General features: G+C 48.6%; 1 protein-coding gene across 1 annotated transcript in view; it reads left to right on the forward strand.

Moving 5' to 3' along the window:
• ACER1 (alkaline ceramidase 1) overlaps nucleotides 1–15,903 on the forward strand; it is a 31,153-nt gene extending 15,250 nt beyond the window's left edge. The window contains exons 2-6 of the mRNA XM_037885909.2: nucleotides 472–586; nucleotides 2,637–2,775; nucleotides 8,625–8,762; nucleotides 12,505–12,642; nucleotides 15,434–15,903. Of these exons, the coding sequence (XP_037741837.1) occupies nucleotides 472–586; nucleotides 2,637–2,775; nucleotides 8,625–8,762; nucleotides 12,505–12,642; nucleotides 15,434–15,602 (699 nt within the window). The 3' untranslated portion in view covers nucleotides 15,603–15,903. The remainder of the gene's footprint in view (nucleotides 1–471; nucleotides 587–2,636; nucleotides 2,776–8,624; nucleotides 8,763–12,504; nucleotides 12,643–15,433) is intronic.
• Nucleotides 15,904–18,169: the final 2,266 nt, after the last annotated feature.

Consider the following 18,169-nt stretch of genomic DNA (forward strand, 5'->3'; position numbering starts at 1 on the left):
TAGCTGGACAGAGCTGGTGGTCGTAGAGGAGTTTGGGGAAGGAGTCAGGGGAGGAGAGAGAGACAGAGTGGGTGGGTGAACACTGGCATTTTGGTGGCTATGCTTGAGTAAAGAAGCCAGTTTAACCTCACTGGGCCAGACTCACTCCTGACATCTCCATTGACTTGCATGGAATTACACCAGGAATCTGGCCCGAGGACTGGCTTGCTGACTTCAGTCAGAAAGAATACAGCAGTACCCTCCCCCCCAGGAGTCACTCTACACCCATGTTCACCCCTGCTTTTTGACTGACCCCTTCGCCTCTTGCATCTTTAACAACCCCTCACTCTCATACAGTGCTTTTCACTGGAGGTAGGTATCCATTTTATAGAGGGGGAAACTGAGGCATGGAAAGGTGAAGTGACTTGCCCGAGCTGACACAGGCCCTTTGCCCTTTAAGCTGAATGTGCGTGTTGCTTTGTTGTTTTTCAGATCAGCAATGTGAGTTTCTTCCTCCTTTTCCCCATCTTGCTGTACCTGAACCACCAATATGTCCAGCAGCGCCCCCTGTCTGCCTATAGCCTCTCCGTCATGTTCCTGTTAATAGGTATGTTTCAGGGTTATTAAAAGGCCTAACATAACCCCCACTGCCTTCAGCTTTCCAAAGGACCAGACTGTGGAGCGAGATTCTGTTCTGTGCTACCTCTCCTGAGAGATGCTGAAGAAAGGACACAACCCGGGAGGAGCCAAAGATAGCTTTAGGCCCCTAGGGCATGTCTACACTGCAGCAATAACTCTCAGAGCCTGGGTCGATTGACTCGCCGGGTTTCAGAGCCCAGGTTCCTCCTGCCCGAGCGGGAAAGTCTACACACTGCTGTTTTTAGCTCCGCAGCCCACGCCCCACAAGCCTGATCCGTTGACTGGGCTCTGAGACTTGGCACCATGGGTTTTTCCTTGCAGTGTAGACGTACCCCCAGATTCTGTGCTGCCTGCAGGATTTAAAATGGCCCCAGGCATAAGACTTAAATGGGCTGGTTTGCAGCCCAGAATCCTTGTAGTGCTGGACCCTTCAGGCATGCCAGGGTCTGCAAGGAGGCAAGGGGGGGGGGGGAAGGCTGTATATGCAAGCCCTAAGCTGCATTTGGACCAAGGGACTTGTCCCCAGCCCCTTTGTGTCACCAAAGCAGGAGCCAGAATGCAGCCCAATTATTTATTCCCTGCGGGTTACATATTTTCTCAGTAAAGCCCTGGGGGCCTGCAGGATAATTTAGCCCTTTCCCACACCGGGTAGGTCTACCCTGCAGCTGGGAGGTGTACATGTGCTGGCTTCTCGAGCTAACACGCCAAAATTGCCGTGTGGCCGCCCAAGTACGTACCTAAGGCCTCGGAGGGGGTTGCACTTGGGTGGCCAGCCTGAGGTGTCTCCCGCCCTGCTGCAGCCAGATTCCTGTTTTCGGCACGCTCGCTTGAGGACAGATAGTGCATGCACAACTACCCGAGCTGGGAACAACCCCTCCCACCTGCAGCGTAGACACCACCCACTGAAGCTTCGCGGAGAGTCTCAGGTTCACAATTTTGGAGCTACCCTTTGTTCTCTTATTATGGAAAAGGGTGAAAAGAAGAGGGATTGATTAGCCCCTCCATCATCCCAGGACACTTCCCGCAGGTCCCCTCTGCCTCACTTCCCTACAGGCTCAGACGCTGATTCAGGAAGGTCCATAAGTACGTGGTTAACTTTAAGCTCATACCTGCGCGGGGATGTGTGCCGCCTTAGACAAGTGCTTTGGGACCTTCCTGAATCAGGGCCTCCATGGGGAGCGAGTCCTTCACAATGTGTAACAGTGACCCAGCCACCCAACTAGCAGCCCTGACAATATTAACGAATTTTCACTGGCATGGGACGAATTCCCTTTATGTAGACTCTGAGCAGAGTCCCCCTCTGATCTCCGTGGCTGGCAGGGTGGCGCCTAGGAGCTCCCATAGGAAGAAGGGGTGGTGTGTTTATCTGGAAATTGAAAATAGGAGCATCTCCTGTCTGCCATGGAAACCTCCCCTGCCACCCAGTCCCACTGAACGCCAAGGCTGATTCTCATGTACACTAAGGCCCGGTCATACTTGAAGGCCCTTTTGCCTGGCCAGAAGCAGTGTAAAGGGGCCTTAGGATAAAGAGGAATCAGGCCCAAAGGGTTCAGATCTCCCATTCGCTGACTCCTGGCTGTGCTCTCTTGCTGCCCAGGCTCACCAGAGGCTGCATGTCCTGTGCCAGGGATACACCAAGCCCCCAAAGGGGTGCCCAGCCTGACCTCCTCTGCTTAAGCCAGGAGTACTCTTGCCACCTCCCAAGGGAGTTCCACCCAGTTCTCCCCCACTGGACAGGTGGGGCTGGACCTTAGTCTCCATTATAAACATCCAACCCTGCTGTGTCCATTGGGGTTAGACAGGAACAGCAGCTGAGCAGGATTTGGCCTAGCGAAGGCCTGAAAGGCAGGGAGGGTTCCTGCAATACAAGCATCAAGGGGCTGGTGGGACGAAACTGAACTGCGGGATCTTCTGAAGCAGAGAATCTCTCCCAGGAATTGCAGCGGACTGTCTCCTTGAGGGGGGTGCTGAGGTGGAAGGAGGAAGGTTATTAACACAACCCGCCTCACTCATTGCAGGTATTTTCTCTACCTACTATCACGTGACCCTGAGCTATGTGGGACAGCTGCTGGATGAGCTCGCCATCCTCTGGACAGTCGCCTTGACGTACACCTTTTGGATCCCAAAATGTTACTTCCCGGGATTTATCAAGGACAGGTACAACCTGGGCGGGACACGTGGTGCAGATTCCAGGGCTGTGACACTATATTGGATTTGTCTGATCCAGAGAATCCCCCATTCATCAGCCAGCCTTACTGAGAGGAGACACCCTGCAGGGTACCATCGCTTGTACTGGGAACCAGAAACCTCATCGTTCACAGGCAGAAGCTCTGTCAATGGACCCATGAGGGGATCCTCCATTCCAAGAGCTCATCTCAGCTGGAGCTGGCTTTCTTTGCAAAGCTTACCAGGGGGCTGAGCATGGAGAATTTCAAATACATAGACTTGGCAAGATCGCTCTTACAGGGCGTGTGGCTGAGTGGAGAAGACTTGGGTTTGCCAAGTTAGAGACCTAAGATCTAGCCCCTGTTTGTATAACCTCTCAGTGGGTAGCAACCTCTATAATGAGGTTGCCTAATGCCTCCCATTATATGTATTTTCCCAACCACTTTTATTTTAAGAGCTCTAGCGAATTCATGTTCTGGCAGGGTTGCTGGCTTATTAATAAGGACGAAGTTGCTTATTATATCACCAGCTGCTACAAGAAGTGAGTTTAGGTCACATGGTCTCCCAGTTCCCAGCCCACGAGGCCTCAGTCAAAGGGTATTTTGATGGAAGAAAGCATGAGGATGAGGGTGATGTCCCATCTTGTCTGTGTCCTCTCCCGTATGGGGGGTTCAAGTTCAGGATTTCTGCTTCCGCATGGTGCAGGGAGATTCTGGGGAGCATGCTCAGTGCAGATGGAATATTCAGACACTTTTAGCAACAAATTAGAAGCTCCACTGAGCACAAGCAAATGGGGATTTTCAGCAGTTTATAACTCCACCAAATCTGGCTGGATTTTCGTGGGGACAGCAGAAGGCTGCCCCCAGGTCCGTCCCCTGCCCAATTTCAAGTTCCTGCTCCAGAACATGGCGATGCAAGAACTCTTAAAATAAAAACGGTTGGAAAAATATTTATAAGGAGCAGCATTGGGCAAAATCAATACACTGGTTGCTACCACTCCTCCTTTAGCACTTCCTGTGTTGCCCTCTGATCACTGAAACCTCTTATTTCCTTGTCCTGGTTAATTTCTGGATGGCCTTTGTCTCCCTGTAACTGACCCTGCAGTACCATCCATGCCCAGATGGTCACTCTGATAGGCTGAGGGACATGGCTGCAGCTTGGTATGCAAGAGGATGCTCTGCCTATCCCTGGGCCCTGTCCCCAAGAGCAGAGACTAGGGCCAAATCTGCTCCAATCTCAGGCTTTTTGTCTGAGCCTCAGGCTTTGGGGGGCTTTCTTGGGGCTGCCACCAAAATCTCAGGACTGCTGTTTGGAGCTGGGTCACTGCATATAGGTGCTCCCATTGCAGCAGGTGAGAAAGGGTCCCCGAAGACTACGGTTGCCACCTTTCTAATTCCTGGTAACCGGATCCCTGAGGCCCCATTCCTGCCACGCCTCTTCCCCCAAGGCCCCACCTCTTCCCTCAGGCCCCGCCCCTTCTCCGCCTCTTTCCCCAAGACCCTGCCCCCATCGCTTGCTCCTCTCACCACCTGCCCCTGGTCGTTCGCTGGATTGTCTCAAGAAGCCTACCTGCAGATAGGAGGCGGTAATGACCCATCACCTCCTCCTGCCCCGCAGTAACCAGGCACTCTAAAGGGCACCCAGAAGCCAAAAACCGGACAGGTGGCAAATAGAGCAGGGGGGGAGGAAAGTCCAGACCAGCCACAAAGGAGCCCTGCAATTGTCCTTGTTCACTCACAGGGAGCAATTGTTTTTCTCATGGCTTATTTTATTACTGTTTATTCTGGTTTTGCAGCAGCCCCCCAAAGTCCCCAACCAGGACCAGTGGGCCCCATTGTGCTGGGCATTTCCTAGTCTGACTAGCACTATTGCACAATAAAATCCATGAGGGCACCCAGAGGAGTGGCTTAGGGCAGCCTCACAGCGGCAGCTCTGGATTTCTCATTGTGGGGCAAGGGCAGAGTCTGGGGGGACAGTCTGTCTTCCCCCTTCAGGCCGGTGAGACTTTGCTCTCCAAGCTGGGCTTGGTGACACTTGGAGTTTGTCATTTCCAGGCGAAAGAGGAGGTCATCGGGAGTTCACTGCAGAGCCCTGGGCGGGAGGAGCTGGGGAGGGACCTTGCAAGGGATTTGCACGTGAATGCCCCCCTGCGAGAGCCCTATTGTTGTTCAGCAATGGGCAAAATCTGAATGGGTTTTCAGGAGAAATGGAGGGTTGTCATTAGTGACAGAACTCCTGCCACTGGGCTCAATCCTGCAGTCCCCTTATGCAAGCAAAACTCCCACTGACTTTGCATCCGTCCTGCCTCTCCGGCAAAGCACAAAGCAGAAGCGGCTCGTGTTTGCAGCTTCTTGTCGCCATTTCCACCTTCTTTTCCTTTGGGAATCCCCAACTCTTCCATGCCCACCCCAGGAGCCAGACAACCCAGCCTTACTCTCAAGGAGCCTTTTGGAAAATCCCCTCTCTCTCCCGCAGAGGTGTGCCTGCTTTCTGGGAAGCTTCCCTTGGAGAACAGACATTCTGGGAGACTCTGTTCTTGGTCTTGTTCTCCTGGGCTCTGCCCTGTTGCTGTCTCAGTCCAACTGTTGCTCAGGTGACCTCTGCCCTCTGCCAGGCACAGCTCTGGGCCTTTCCGGGTGGATAAAGCATACTTGGGCTCAATACTGGGAGACCTCCAGGCAGGAGCTGGGTGCAAATTTAGAGTCAGCTGCGGGTTTGGGCTCTGCAAAGGCATGCTGATAGCATGACCCTTCCAGGGCATTTCGTTCTTTGGGACATTTCTAATGGGCCTGTCCTGGACATAAACCTGCCTTGAGTTTCTGAAAGTGAAAAGGCCTGGGGAAGGGGGAGGGCAACAGAGAATGGGACTGTGCGGCAGGGATCATTCACTCAAAGCCTGCTGCAGCAGGCCGGCCTTGTCCCGGCGCATCAGGGCAGTGAGCTGGCTATTCTATCCCAGCAGCCTGAAGGGAGGATTTTGGCTGTTCGTCCTCATCTCCCTTCCTGCGGAAGATCCCAGAGATTCAGCTGGGGCAGCTACCAGGGAACAAAATGTTGTTTGCCAACATTTAAACACAGGGGTTCCTTCCCAGAGTGATTCAGTTAATAAAACAAACACGGTTTCCTAGCCAAAGGGCAGCCTGTGCCGTGTATTAGAGACAGAAAGAAGGAACCACAACGAGACAAGCCGGCAAAAGCAGGTGTCCTATGTAACGGACTAGATCTTGCCTCGTTGTAAACCTGCTTATGCCGTTCTGGCAGTCCAAAACAGACCTAAAGCTGCCCTAAGCTGACAGCTGAGGATTCCCCCTGAACGGGGGAACTCCCAGGAAGCTGGTGCAGCCAGATCCATGCCGTTTCCTCTTAGCCCTTCTCTGCGGCATGCTGGAGGCAAAGCCGGAGTGCACTGTGCTCCCGCAATCACAACTGGCATCATGGTCCCTTGGGGACCATTACAAGCTGCTGTCAGAACAGCTTTGAGGGACTGATCCAACACGTCCTGACCCCAGCAGCCTTGGGAATTGGGGCCGATGTATAGTTAACTTGCTCCCACCCACCCTCCCGTTGTGCCCTCCAGGGTGTCTACTTTGGAAGAGTCTGTAGTCCCCATGTAGTGCCAGTCACCTGCCCTTGCTGAGATCCCGTTGCTGTGTAGCCCTCGCCACCCTCCAACCTCCCCACCCCCAAGCTATCACTGCAGAAAGATCTAGGGAGAGACGGCTATGGAGATGGCAGCCCTGGGCAGACTTGCTAACCGGCTGAGCACAGTCACTTTGTGCCTGGGGTGATGGTTAGCCAATCTCAGCTAAGCTCTGCCGTGGAGTCCCTCTGAAGCCTTAGGCAAGTCACTTCCTCTCTCTGTACCTCAGTTTCCCCATCTGTACCATAGGAATAACACCACCAACCCCATGGGGAAGGGGTGGGGTGAGGCTGAGCTCATTGTGCAAAACACTGAAAGGTGCTAGAGAAGGGCAACGTTTCATTAATATTAACTAGGGCTGTCAAGCGATGAAAAAAATTAATTGTGATGGTTAAACAATAATGGAATACCATTTCTTTAAACACTTTTGGATGTTTTCTACATTTTCGAATATATTGATTTCAGTTACAACACAGCATGCAAAGTGCACAGGGCTCACTTTGTATTTTTTTTTTATTACAAATATTTGCACTGTAAAAAAACAAAAGAAATGGTATTTTTCAATTCACCTCATACAAGTACAGTACTGTCGTGCAATCTCTTTATCATGAAAGTTGAACTTACAAAAGTAGAATTATGTACAAGAAAACTGCATTCAAAAATAAAACACTGTAAAACTTTAGAGCCAACAAGTCCACTCAGTCCTATTTCTTGTTCAGCCAATCGCTCAGACCAACAAGTTTGGTTGCATTTGCAGGAGATAATGCTGCCTCCTTCTTGTTTACAATGTCACCTGAAAGTGAGAACAGGTGTTCTCGTGGCACTGTTGTAGCTGGCATATCAATATATTTACATGCCAGATGTGCTAAAGATTCCTATGTCCCTTCATGCATCCATGCTGATGATGGGTTTCGGCGCAATAACGATCCAAAGCAGTGCGAAACAACGCATGTTCAATTTCATTCTCTGAGTCAGATGCCACCAGCAGAGGGTTGATTTTATTTTCTGATGGTTCGGGTTCTGTAGTTTCCACATCAGAGTGTTGCTCTTTTAAGACTTCTGAAAGCATGCTCCACACCTCCTCCCTCTCAGATTTTTGATGGCACTTCAGATTCTTAAACCTTGGGTCGAATGCTGTAGCTATCTTTAGAAATCTCACATTGGTACCTTCTTTGCATTTTGTCAAATCTGCTGTGAAAGTGTTCGTAAAATAACCATGTGCTGGGTCATCATGTGAGACTGCTGTAACATGAAATATATGGCAGAATGTGGGTAAAACTGAGCAGGAGACATACAATTCTCCCCCAAGGAGTTCAGTCACAAATTAATTTACACATTTTTTTTTAATGAGCATCATCAGCATGGAAGCCTGTCCTCTGGAATGGTGGCCAAAGCATGAAGAGGCATACGAATGTTTAGCGCATCTGGCATGTAAATACCTTGCAATACCAGCTACAAAAATGCCATGCAAATGCTTGATCTCACTTGCAGGTGACATTGTAAATAAGAAGCGGGAACATTATCTCCCATCAGTGTAAACAAACTTGTTTGTCTTAGCGATTGGCTGAAGAAGAAGTAGGACTGAGTGGACTTGTAGGCTCTAAATTTTTACATTGTTTTGTTTTTGAGTACAGCTATGTAACACAAAAGCCCTACATTTGTAAGTTGCGCTTTCATGATAAAGAGATTGCACTACAGCACTTGTATGAGGTGAATTGAAAAATACTATTTCTTTTATCATTTTTACAGTGCAAATATTTGTAATAAAAAATAATAATATAAAGTGAGCACTGTACACTTTGTAGACTGTGTTGTAACAGAAATCAATATATTTGAAAATGTAGAAAAACATCCAAAAATATTTAATACATTTCAAAAAGAAAAGGAGTACTTGTGGCACCTTAGAGACTAACCAATTTATTTGAGCATGAGCTTTCGTGAGCTACAGCTCACTTCATCGGATGCATACTGTGGAAAACCTGTTAATACATTTCAGTTGGCATTCTATTATTAACAGTGCGATTAATCGTGATTAATTTCTTTAATCACGATTAATTTTTTTGAGTTAACTGTGATTAATCAGCAGCCCTAATATTAACCCTTTCAGCAACTGACAGGGAACTTTCTCCTCCCTGCATTGCTGTGACATGTATAACCCCTAATACTCACTCCCATCTGTCTGCCTCCCCTTTCTCATTAGGACTCAGTTTGTCTGGCTCATTGGCTTCACCACCGTTGTCTGCACCCTGATGTCATTCATCAAACCTACCTTCAACGCTTATCTGCTCAACAGCATTTCCCTCCACCTCCTGTATTTAACACGTCAGGAGCTGAAAAAGTAAGATGTGGGTTTTCTTTGCAGGGCAGTTTGGTTGCACTTTTATTTCATGCTTCTGCAGGCAGGAGTGTAGGGGAAAGCTGACACACAGACACAAAAAAAGTACACACACACACACACATTTGCATACACATAAGCAAAGACACGAATACATGCACACAAATGTGCCCACGCAGGCAAATATGCACACACAAAGACACACACAAGTGCACACCCCCCCACATGCACTAAAGCACAAACATGCCAGCACACACGTGCAAAGGTACCTGTGCATGTACAAACATCCTCGCACATGTGTGCACAAACAGTCACATACACCGCATCACCGGCACTGCAGTAAATCAAGATTTCCAAAGATGTGCCAAAAGAATACACAAGCACTTTGGATAGACCTACATCTGTCCATTCAGATTTCTTTTGTTTATTTGCCTTGTGCCTCAATCTGTCTTTTAACAATCAATAGTGCCTGTGGATAACAGTGGTGAAATTAAACTGAAAATCAAATTGGGGACTTCTCCTACAATCTGCGAGGACCCTACACCATGGCTGAAATGAATAGAAGTCAAGGTGTACAAGTCTGTACAATGTCTGTGCAAAGGGCTTTGCAAACCTGCAATTTAATTTGTTATTTCAACAGACATAAGCAAATGTGTAAGAACCTGGCATGGGACAATTTTCTAGTTTAGAGCCAAGTCAGCAGAATTAGCAACCGCTCAAAGTGAAGCAAATGCCTTGAATCAATTACAGGATTTAGAAACTGGTATCAGTTTATTTACCAGGTAAGTGTTGTGGGAAGTCAGCCAAGCATCATGTTACAGCGTGATAGTGGACGCTGAATTGCACCCACTGCTGATAAGGTTGCAAAAGGCAACCATTAACACCCCCTCTTTTCACATACTCAGAACTGACCACAGTATCCACCCTTTTGTGTCTGCCCCATGGGGAATTTTTTGGTTAAGCTTGCACTAAACCCCTTCAGACATTTGGGTGCAAAAATTTGGGTGCAAAAATTGTCCTCATCGGACAATTCTAATGACAAAATGAAAGGAAACAAGATACTGAAACCTACTTTAAACAGGAAAACAGTAATGACTGAATCCCAACCGTAGGGAGACATTCACACAGGCAGAGAGGAACCTAGGCGTAACTCAAAGACACGAATCTTGCTTTGGTTCTGTCCCTTAGGGCTCTATGAAGAGGAAGGGTGGCCCATTGATTAGAGTGCTAGCCTGGCACTTGGGAGGTCTGGGAACGTCCTGCTCTGCCATTGTTACCCTTCTTTAGAAGGGAAATAAATAGCACTCCCCTACCTCACAGTGTGTTTGTGAGGATAAATATATTAAAGACTGGAAGATGCTTAGATGGGGTAATGAGGATTGTATAAACAGCTAAGATAACATCTGTGTTAAAAGAAAAGGAGTACTTGTGGCACCTTAGAGACTAACCAGTTTATTTGAGCATGAGCTTTCGTGAGCTACAGCTCACTTCATCGGATGCATAGAAGTGAGCTGTAGCTCACGAAAGCTCATGCTCAAATAAACTGGTTAGTCTCTAAGGTGCCACAAGTACTCCTTTTCTTTTTACGAATACAGACTAACACGGCTGTTACTCTGAAACCTGTCATCTGTGTTAAGTCTATCGCTACTCTAAATGATTGTATCCTAATTCTATTCTCCATGAGCCTAATCTAAAACCTGCTGATGTCAATGGAAAGACTAGTATCAGAGGGGTAGCCGTGTTAGTCTGGAGCTGTGAAAGCGGCAAAGAGTCCTGTGGCACCTCATAGACTAACAGATGTATTGGAGCATAAGCTTTCGTGGGTGAATACCCACTTCGTCGGATGCATTGACTGCAAGGGGCTTTGGAACAGGCCATCAGTTTCAATTCAGGTGGTCCCTAGACCGATACAGGGCCACTGCCTGCATTAAGGCCCCAGTTCAGCAAGGCATTCAGGTACCTGCTTAAGTACATCCCTATTCAGGGAAGTAATTGAGCATTTGCTTAAGTGCTTTGGTGAATAGGGATTGGAGTGCTGTGCTGAACTGGGGCTTAAATGACACAAAAAACTCAGGCACAAGGGGGGTGAGATAATATCTTTTATTGAACCAGCTTCTGTTGGTTAGAGAGAAAAGCTTTCAAGCTTACACAGAGCTCTTCTTCAGGTCTGGGAAACCTACTCAGGCTATGTCTACACTACAGGGTGACCAGATGTCCCGATTTTATAGGGACCGTCCCGATTTTGGGGGCTTTTTCTTATATAGATACCTATTACCCCCCACCTCCTGTCCCGATTTTTTCACACTTGCTATCTGGTAATCCGACTACACTAGCGCTTTGGTTGGTATAACTTGGATCCTGCTCCGGGGTGTGAAAAAAACACCCCGCTGACTGATGTAAGCCACGCCGTCAAAAGCGCCGGTGTGGACAGCATTATGGTGGCTGGAGACGCTCGCCCATCGACAAAGCTACCGCTGCTTGTAGGAGGTGGTTTCATTATGTCGACAGGAGAGTTCTCTCCCGCCAGCATGGAGTGGCTCCTGGTGAGAGCCTACAGTGGTGCGGCTGAATTGGCACCACTGTGCTGCTATAAACTGGCTAGACATGACCTTAGGGCTGGTCTCCCCTGGCAATTTACAGCCCTGCAACTGTCTTGCTCAGGGGTGTGAAAAAACACCCCCCCCCCGAGCGCAGCAAGTTTCAGCGCTGTAAAGCGCCAGTGTAGACAGTGCACACAAAACTGTGAACAAAGACAACTTGCCTTTCTTTCGAGGATCAGGCTGGCCAGCTGGAACCAACAAGACATTTGGGATGGACACTCAGCCTCTCAGAGTGAGCTCACACAGGCTTCGCTGCCCCAAAATCAGAAGGTTCAGGCTCGCCAACCTGAGAAAGAATGGGCAAATTATTGTTTCTCTGAAGATGCTCAGAATCTAGTGAGCTGGGGAAGGGAATCTTCATCTGTAGGTCAGTGGCTCAAATCCAGCTTCTGTCAGTGAAGAGCGATTGGTGTTCCCAATTTGCAGCTGTTTGATGGCTTCTGTGAGGTGGGCTCAGTTCCTAACGGGCAAATGCCCAAGCACATGAAACCACCAGCACAACTGGTATGAATGCACCCTCCTGTTGACAGTCTAAGGAGTATGTTTACATGGTAATCTGTGCAGAAGTTTGCTCTGCCACTCCCCGGGCTGTACTTGTTCTGGGGACAGGGGCTGGTATTTTCAAAAGAGCCTAAGGGAGTTAGGAGCTGAAAATGCTCCAATTGGAGGTTGATGCCTACTTCCCTCAGACTCTTTTGGAAATCCCACCTGAAGGTTTCCAGAATTGTCAATCCTGCACATTTCATCATCACCAAACCAGGGCTTAATTTGTAATGAAAGAGGTGCTGGGGCTCACGCCATTTTTTTACTTTCATAACTGATGCAGCAAGCCCAGAGGTGCCGGGCTATGAATTGCCAGGCCCAGACGTGCCGCGCTATGAACTGCCAGGCCCAGAGGTACCAGGGCTCAGCCCTGGCAAAAATTAAGCACTTCACACTGCCATTTACATAACTAAAATCGCGTCTGGAACAGCAGGAAAATGCGGTCTGTCCATTTCCAATGGGAAGCAGCCAAGTCTTGCTCTGATATATCAAGGTTGGCCAATCAAATCTAACTGTTGCTTTTTAAAAATGTATTCTACACCGAAAGGACAATTTTCTCCTAACCTCAAGACACCAATCTTTCCCCCACTCCTCTCTCCCAGGTGCAGTAACCCGCGTGTTCACCGCATAGCTGCATTCATGGTCATGTGGTGGGTGCTAGCCATTAGCTGCTGGTTAAGCGACAAGTGGTTCTGTGGATTTTGGCAGAGGATCAACTTTTGTTACCTTCACAGCTTCTGGTAAGAGTGGCTGCTTCTTCCCCAGTGCTGCTTTGACTCAGTGGGGAAGTCGCTATGGGGAGTTACTCCACAACGGGAAAATCCATCTTGCTGGTTTCAGAATGGAATGCCCAGAGACAGCCTGGGAGTTTAGGAGACCAGAAAGCACTTGAGAGGGGGGGAGCATGAGAAGCTCTATGGTGATGTGAAATTAAGATTAGGATTGATAAATGATCCCTTACTGTTATATTCATCTTCATTTTTAAATTCTTTTAGGGTGGGAGTTCCAAAGGAACCTAAGGGAGTCAGGTCCCTAAATCCCATTGGATGGGTGTGCCTAACTCCCTTAGTCTGCTTTGAAAATCCCAGCCTCAATCTTTATTTCTTGAATTGGCTGAAATTTTTCTGAAGGACCAGTTGTCTGTCAGAAAAATGCTGATTCAACAGAGCTGAAGAGTTCCACCGGAACGTGTCGATTCTGTTGAAACTTTCTATGAAAACCAGAGAGACAAGGTGGGTAGGGCAATATCTTTTATTGGACCAACTTCTGTTGATAAAAGAGACAAGCTTTTGAGCTACACAGAGCTCATCTTCCGGTCTGGGAAAGGTACTCAGGGCTTGTCTACACGGCGCAGCTGCTCAGCCATAGCACTTCAGTGAAGACACCATCTACACCAACAGGAAGCATTCTCCCACTGGTGTAGGTATTCCTCCTCCCTGAGAGGCAGTGTGGTAGCTAGGTCAATGGGAGAATTCTCCTGTCAGCCTAGCGCTGTCTACACCGGGGTGTCACGGAGTGTGGGGGAGTCCGGGGCCTGCACCTCTCTTCCTGGGATTCACTGAGACTCTCAGCCAGCCAGTAAAACGGAAGGTTTATTGGACAATAGGAACACAGTCTAAAACAGAGCTTGTGGGTACCCCCAGGACCCCTCAGTCAAGTCCTTCTGGGGGAGCAGGGAGCTTAGACCCCAGCCCTGGGGTTCCCTGCGTTCCTCCACCCAGCACCAAACTGAAAACTAACCCCCCCCAGCAGGCTCCCTCCTGCAGCCTTTGTCCACATTCCCAGGCAGAGGTGTTATCTCCCCCTCCCCCTCCTGGCTCAGGTTACAGGCTCTCAGGTCTCCCATCCCCAGGGCACATTCCCAGGTCAACACTCCCCTCTCCCTGCTGCGTCACATCGTCACACGGGGGCTAGGTTGGTCTAACTGTGTTGCTCAGGGGTGTGGGTTTTTCAGTTATACCGACCTCATTTGCTCATGTAGACCAAGCCTCAGAAGTGTCAGAGCTAAAGACAAGGTGGAACAGATTGTTTAGCATTTGTATTTAACACATACTGTACAAGACCATTCAAGGTGAAGTGGCCAGTAAACACTGCAGGCAGCCTGGATGGCCTTCCGGCAGCTCACCCACCTGCCAGTCTCCCCAGACAGCTGACTCCCTGGGTCCCCGGTCTGCTATCTTCCTGGGAAGCTGGGTCCCTGGGCTTGGCCCAGGGTGTTTTAAAACATTCCCTTACAGTTCTTCCAGAATGGATTTTCTCAACCATTTCTGTTCTGCAGAAACTCTCACACTTTTGACTTTTTGTTCCAGTTTGTAACTAAATTTTTGTCTGAAGTGTGAAACTTCCTGCAGGATGGAAATTCCTGTTTCTGCACAGCTCTATTTATTTGACACTTTCTGCAATAAGGACTGCATCCTGAGGTCCTGATTCAGTTTTTACTCAAGGTCTGTCTACACTACAGCCTATGTCGGCATAATTTTTGTCACTCAGGGGTGTGAATATTCCAACGCCCATGAGTGACATAAGTTACACTGACGTAAGCACTCGTGTGCACTGTGCTATGTTGGTGGGACAGCTTCTCCCACTGACATAGCTTCCGCCATTCATGGAGGTGTTTTTTATGCTGACAGGACAGCTTTCTCCTCTTGGCATAAAGCTTTTTCATCAGACAAGCTGCAGCAGCGCTGTGTGTATAGACATGGCCTCAGTCTTTACTTACACAAAACTCAGTGAATGTTTCCCTCCACTCAAGATTTGGCCCTAACAATTGATTAAACACCACTTAAGCCCTTGGCACTAGCCAAATACATTCTTACCAACCAGACCTTTACTTACACTGTTCTGATTAAATAGCAGTCTATGCCTTTTGCTTTCCATATGCTGGATCTCTTCTCAGGGAGCTGTATCAATTGTCATGTTCTCTGGATTCTCTAAATAACCGACAGTGAAGGAGAAGGATAATAATTTGCTTTCACAGGATTTATAGCTGCCTGAGTGGGTCAGCCAGTTTGTTCAAAAACTCTATGCTCAGGGAGCATCTAAATGTTATGAGACCTGAGATCCAAATGATCAGGCCCTGAAATCCAGAACATACAAGGCCAGACAGCATATGATTTCTTGATCATTTGGTTTTGATATAACTGTGTAGCTGTAGCCACACTGTGGCTGGAATTGTTCTAGCATCCGCCACATTATCAGGGCTCTAGCATGACGTTCCTCAGTGTAGACTGAGTTTTGGTTTGAGAATCAGGAGAGGGTAATGACTGGGCCAAGACCTCCGATGGGGTTAATTGGCCACTGACTTCAATGGAGCCACATGGATTTACACCAGAATCTGGCCTGGTTTGTGTCCAGCGATGTGGTCTAGTTTGTTCTTCAACAAATCCACACCATACTATCCTGGCAACTACCGTGTGGCTGGAATACTTTCCACCGTCATATGGACAGGGGCTGTGTCGTTGCAGAGAGCAAGATTTACTGGCTTTGGTGTTGCCACCTGCTTCTCACACCCATTCTTTGTTTCTTTGCCAGGCATGTACTGATATCCATCGCTATCCTCTATTGCTGTCCCTTGTTTATCTACTTCGATTCTCAGTACGAGATACCTTCCTTTGAACCGGAGCTGGAGTACTGGCCTAGTGACTCCTGGCCAATTGCACTGCCCTACCTTGCTCTGAGGACACCTTACAAACGGTGTTAGGGTGAGCTGCTGTCTTTCAGATCCCTGGCGAATATTGGGAGGGGGAGGAGTGCCAGAGCACAGCCATTTTCTGCTAAAATACCCAATTCTCTCTGTGCGTTGCTTTGAATGGCTGTTTGGATGCCACCATGGTGACTGGGGTGCAGTGCCTGGTGCTGGAGACTGACTGTGATGTCTGCACAGTTGGAAGAATCCAACGTTGTCCTGAGTTCACACTTTGCACTGATCTCCAGGTAGAGGGGGTGACCCCTGCTGGAGGAATCACACTAATAAAACAGGTTTCAGAGTAGCAGCCGTGTTAGTCTGTATCCGCAAAAAGAAAAGGAGGACTTGTGGCACCTTAGAAACTAACAAATTTATTTGAGCATAAGTTTTCGTGAGCTACAGCTCACTTCATCGGATGCACGAAAGCTTATGCTCAAATAAATTTGTTAGTCTCTAAGGTGCCACAAGTCCTCCTTTTCTTTTTATTAATAAAACAGAAGCCAAAGTGCTGGCAACTGGCTATGGGGCTGCTATGATTAACATTATTGTTATTTATTGATGTATGTGAGACCTCTCATGAGTGTTGTGTATTATAGCTATAGACACTGATGACTGCCGGAACACAGCTCTGTACCTAATTTCATACCCATTGTCTGTGAGTCACTTGGACAAAGATTTCCACCAAAGCATCCGTCTGCCACCTGATCCTGAGAGGGCTAGATTTTCGAAGTGATAGATGATGACTGGGTGTCCAAAGAGGGGCGAGATACAAGGAGCCATTCCCTCTTACAGACCCTGGGTAAGAGCCAGGTGTAATTGCAGTCCTTGCAACTCTCCTGAGCACAGGTGCTGCTCCCTTCTACTGTTACCTGTAGCTCTGCTAACCCTATAGGGGGCACCCTTGGTGAAGCTGCTAACACGAAAGGCCTAACCGGACATGCAATCAAGCTGTGATTCTCTCAGTGCATTCTCCCAGCATGCCTCGTTTCTGCAGAAGGCATGGAGATGCGATCTCTTCTCGAGTCCCTCCTATGAAGGGTGCAGCTGAGCATCACACCCATCACGGGCCCAGATCCTATCAGGCACAATGTGGTCCTAAACCAACAGTACAGCCAGCCATAAAGTGCTCTGTACTATTACAAACCATACACGCATAGGAAAAATTCCCTTCACTCACTGCAGAAATGCAGCCATCTCTGTGGTGGGATGCCACCGCTGCACTACACAGCGGCTGGGACCAGAAGGAAAGATACTGCATCTATGGGCACAGTTCTGAGCTTACTCAGACTAACATTACACTGATGTACCTCCTCTGGGGTTACTCTGGCTTTACACTGGTGTAACTGAGATCAGAATTTGACCCAGTAAGAGGGTTGGGAAGGTGATTCTGTCTTCCTCTGTAAACCCTATGGTTCATTGTCCAGTACCAAGTCAGGAATCTGGGAGGGAATGGATCAGAAACACAGTATCCACCACCCAGCTATACTTAGAGCACTTTGGGTTTATCCTTCTGTAGCTATGTTCACTCGATTTCCCAGACTTAACCTCCCCAGCTCCGCGCCCTCACCCCAGCTAAAAAGCCGTCTCAGATTACACAGAGCTATTTTAAGACCCATTTCTCTGCTCTCCATGGAGCCAACTCTAACCACACAAAATCTACCCAGAGCTATCACCCCAACTTCCAATCAACCCAGCATCCAAGAAGGTTCTGTCCACTTTCGTGAGGTGTTCACGGAACAAAGAGGAGCTGATCTAGAAGCACGTGTAAGCAGAGTCAGAATGAGCTCCACCCTGACATCTGGTGGTGAGGTGTGGCAAGTTGTGGAAAACAACTTCAGGGGCTGATCTCATTTGCATAGGCACACCCACCCCACCTAGAATGAGGCCATAGCTACCCAAATGGTCACTTTGGCTGCTGTGGGATCCCCAGTGTCTCTGTTATTGGGGCAGGAAGAATAAGTTGTTATTACCCTGATTATGGGAACTGTGCTTGGAACTGTACTTGGCCTTTTGTTATGATGGAGGGACTTGCCATCAACTAAGTAGCACTCACTAGGCAAGGGTCATGGGTTCCAAAACTCTGTGAATTGAGAGAGGCTGGGGACAGGTATTTATACTTGGTGGCATGGGCCTCCTGGTGAGGGCCTTACATGCTAATTGCACTGCCTCCTCTCTCCACTCTGGAATATCAGAGCTAATGTTGATTCCATTGGGAGTCTAGTTACAGGCTGCTGAGCTGAATTCACTTTGGGCTAATGGTGCACCAGTGCTAAGGCTCCCCTACTACAAGCTGAAATTACAAAAGAGCTAAAAACTGACTAAGAGCTGAAATTACTGAGTGTTGTGTTAAGTAGTGGGGGAGCCTGAAGATATACTGTGGAGCAGCTTGTGGGACAGCTGGAGCGGCTGGTGGAGCAGTTCATGGGACGGCAGGAGCTGTTTGTGGGACGCCGAGCGGAGCAGTTCGTGGACCAGCTGGTGGAGTAGTTCATGGGATGGCAGGAGCTGCTTGTGGGACGCAGAGCAGTTTGTGGACTGGCTAGTGGAGCAGAGCGGAGCCCTATGGAGCTGTGGGGCAGTCA

The sequence above is a fragment of the Chelonia mydas genome, chromosome 25, assembly GCF_015237465.2.
Source record: "Chelonia mydas isolate rCheMyd1 chromosome 25, rCheMyd1.pri.v2, whole genome shotgun sequence".
Taxonomy (NCBI): Eukaryota; Metazoa; Chordata; order Testudines; family Cheloniidae; genus Chelonia; species Chelonia mydas.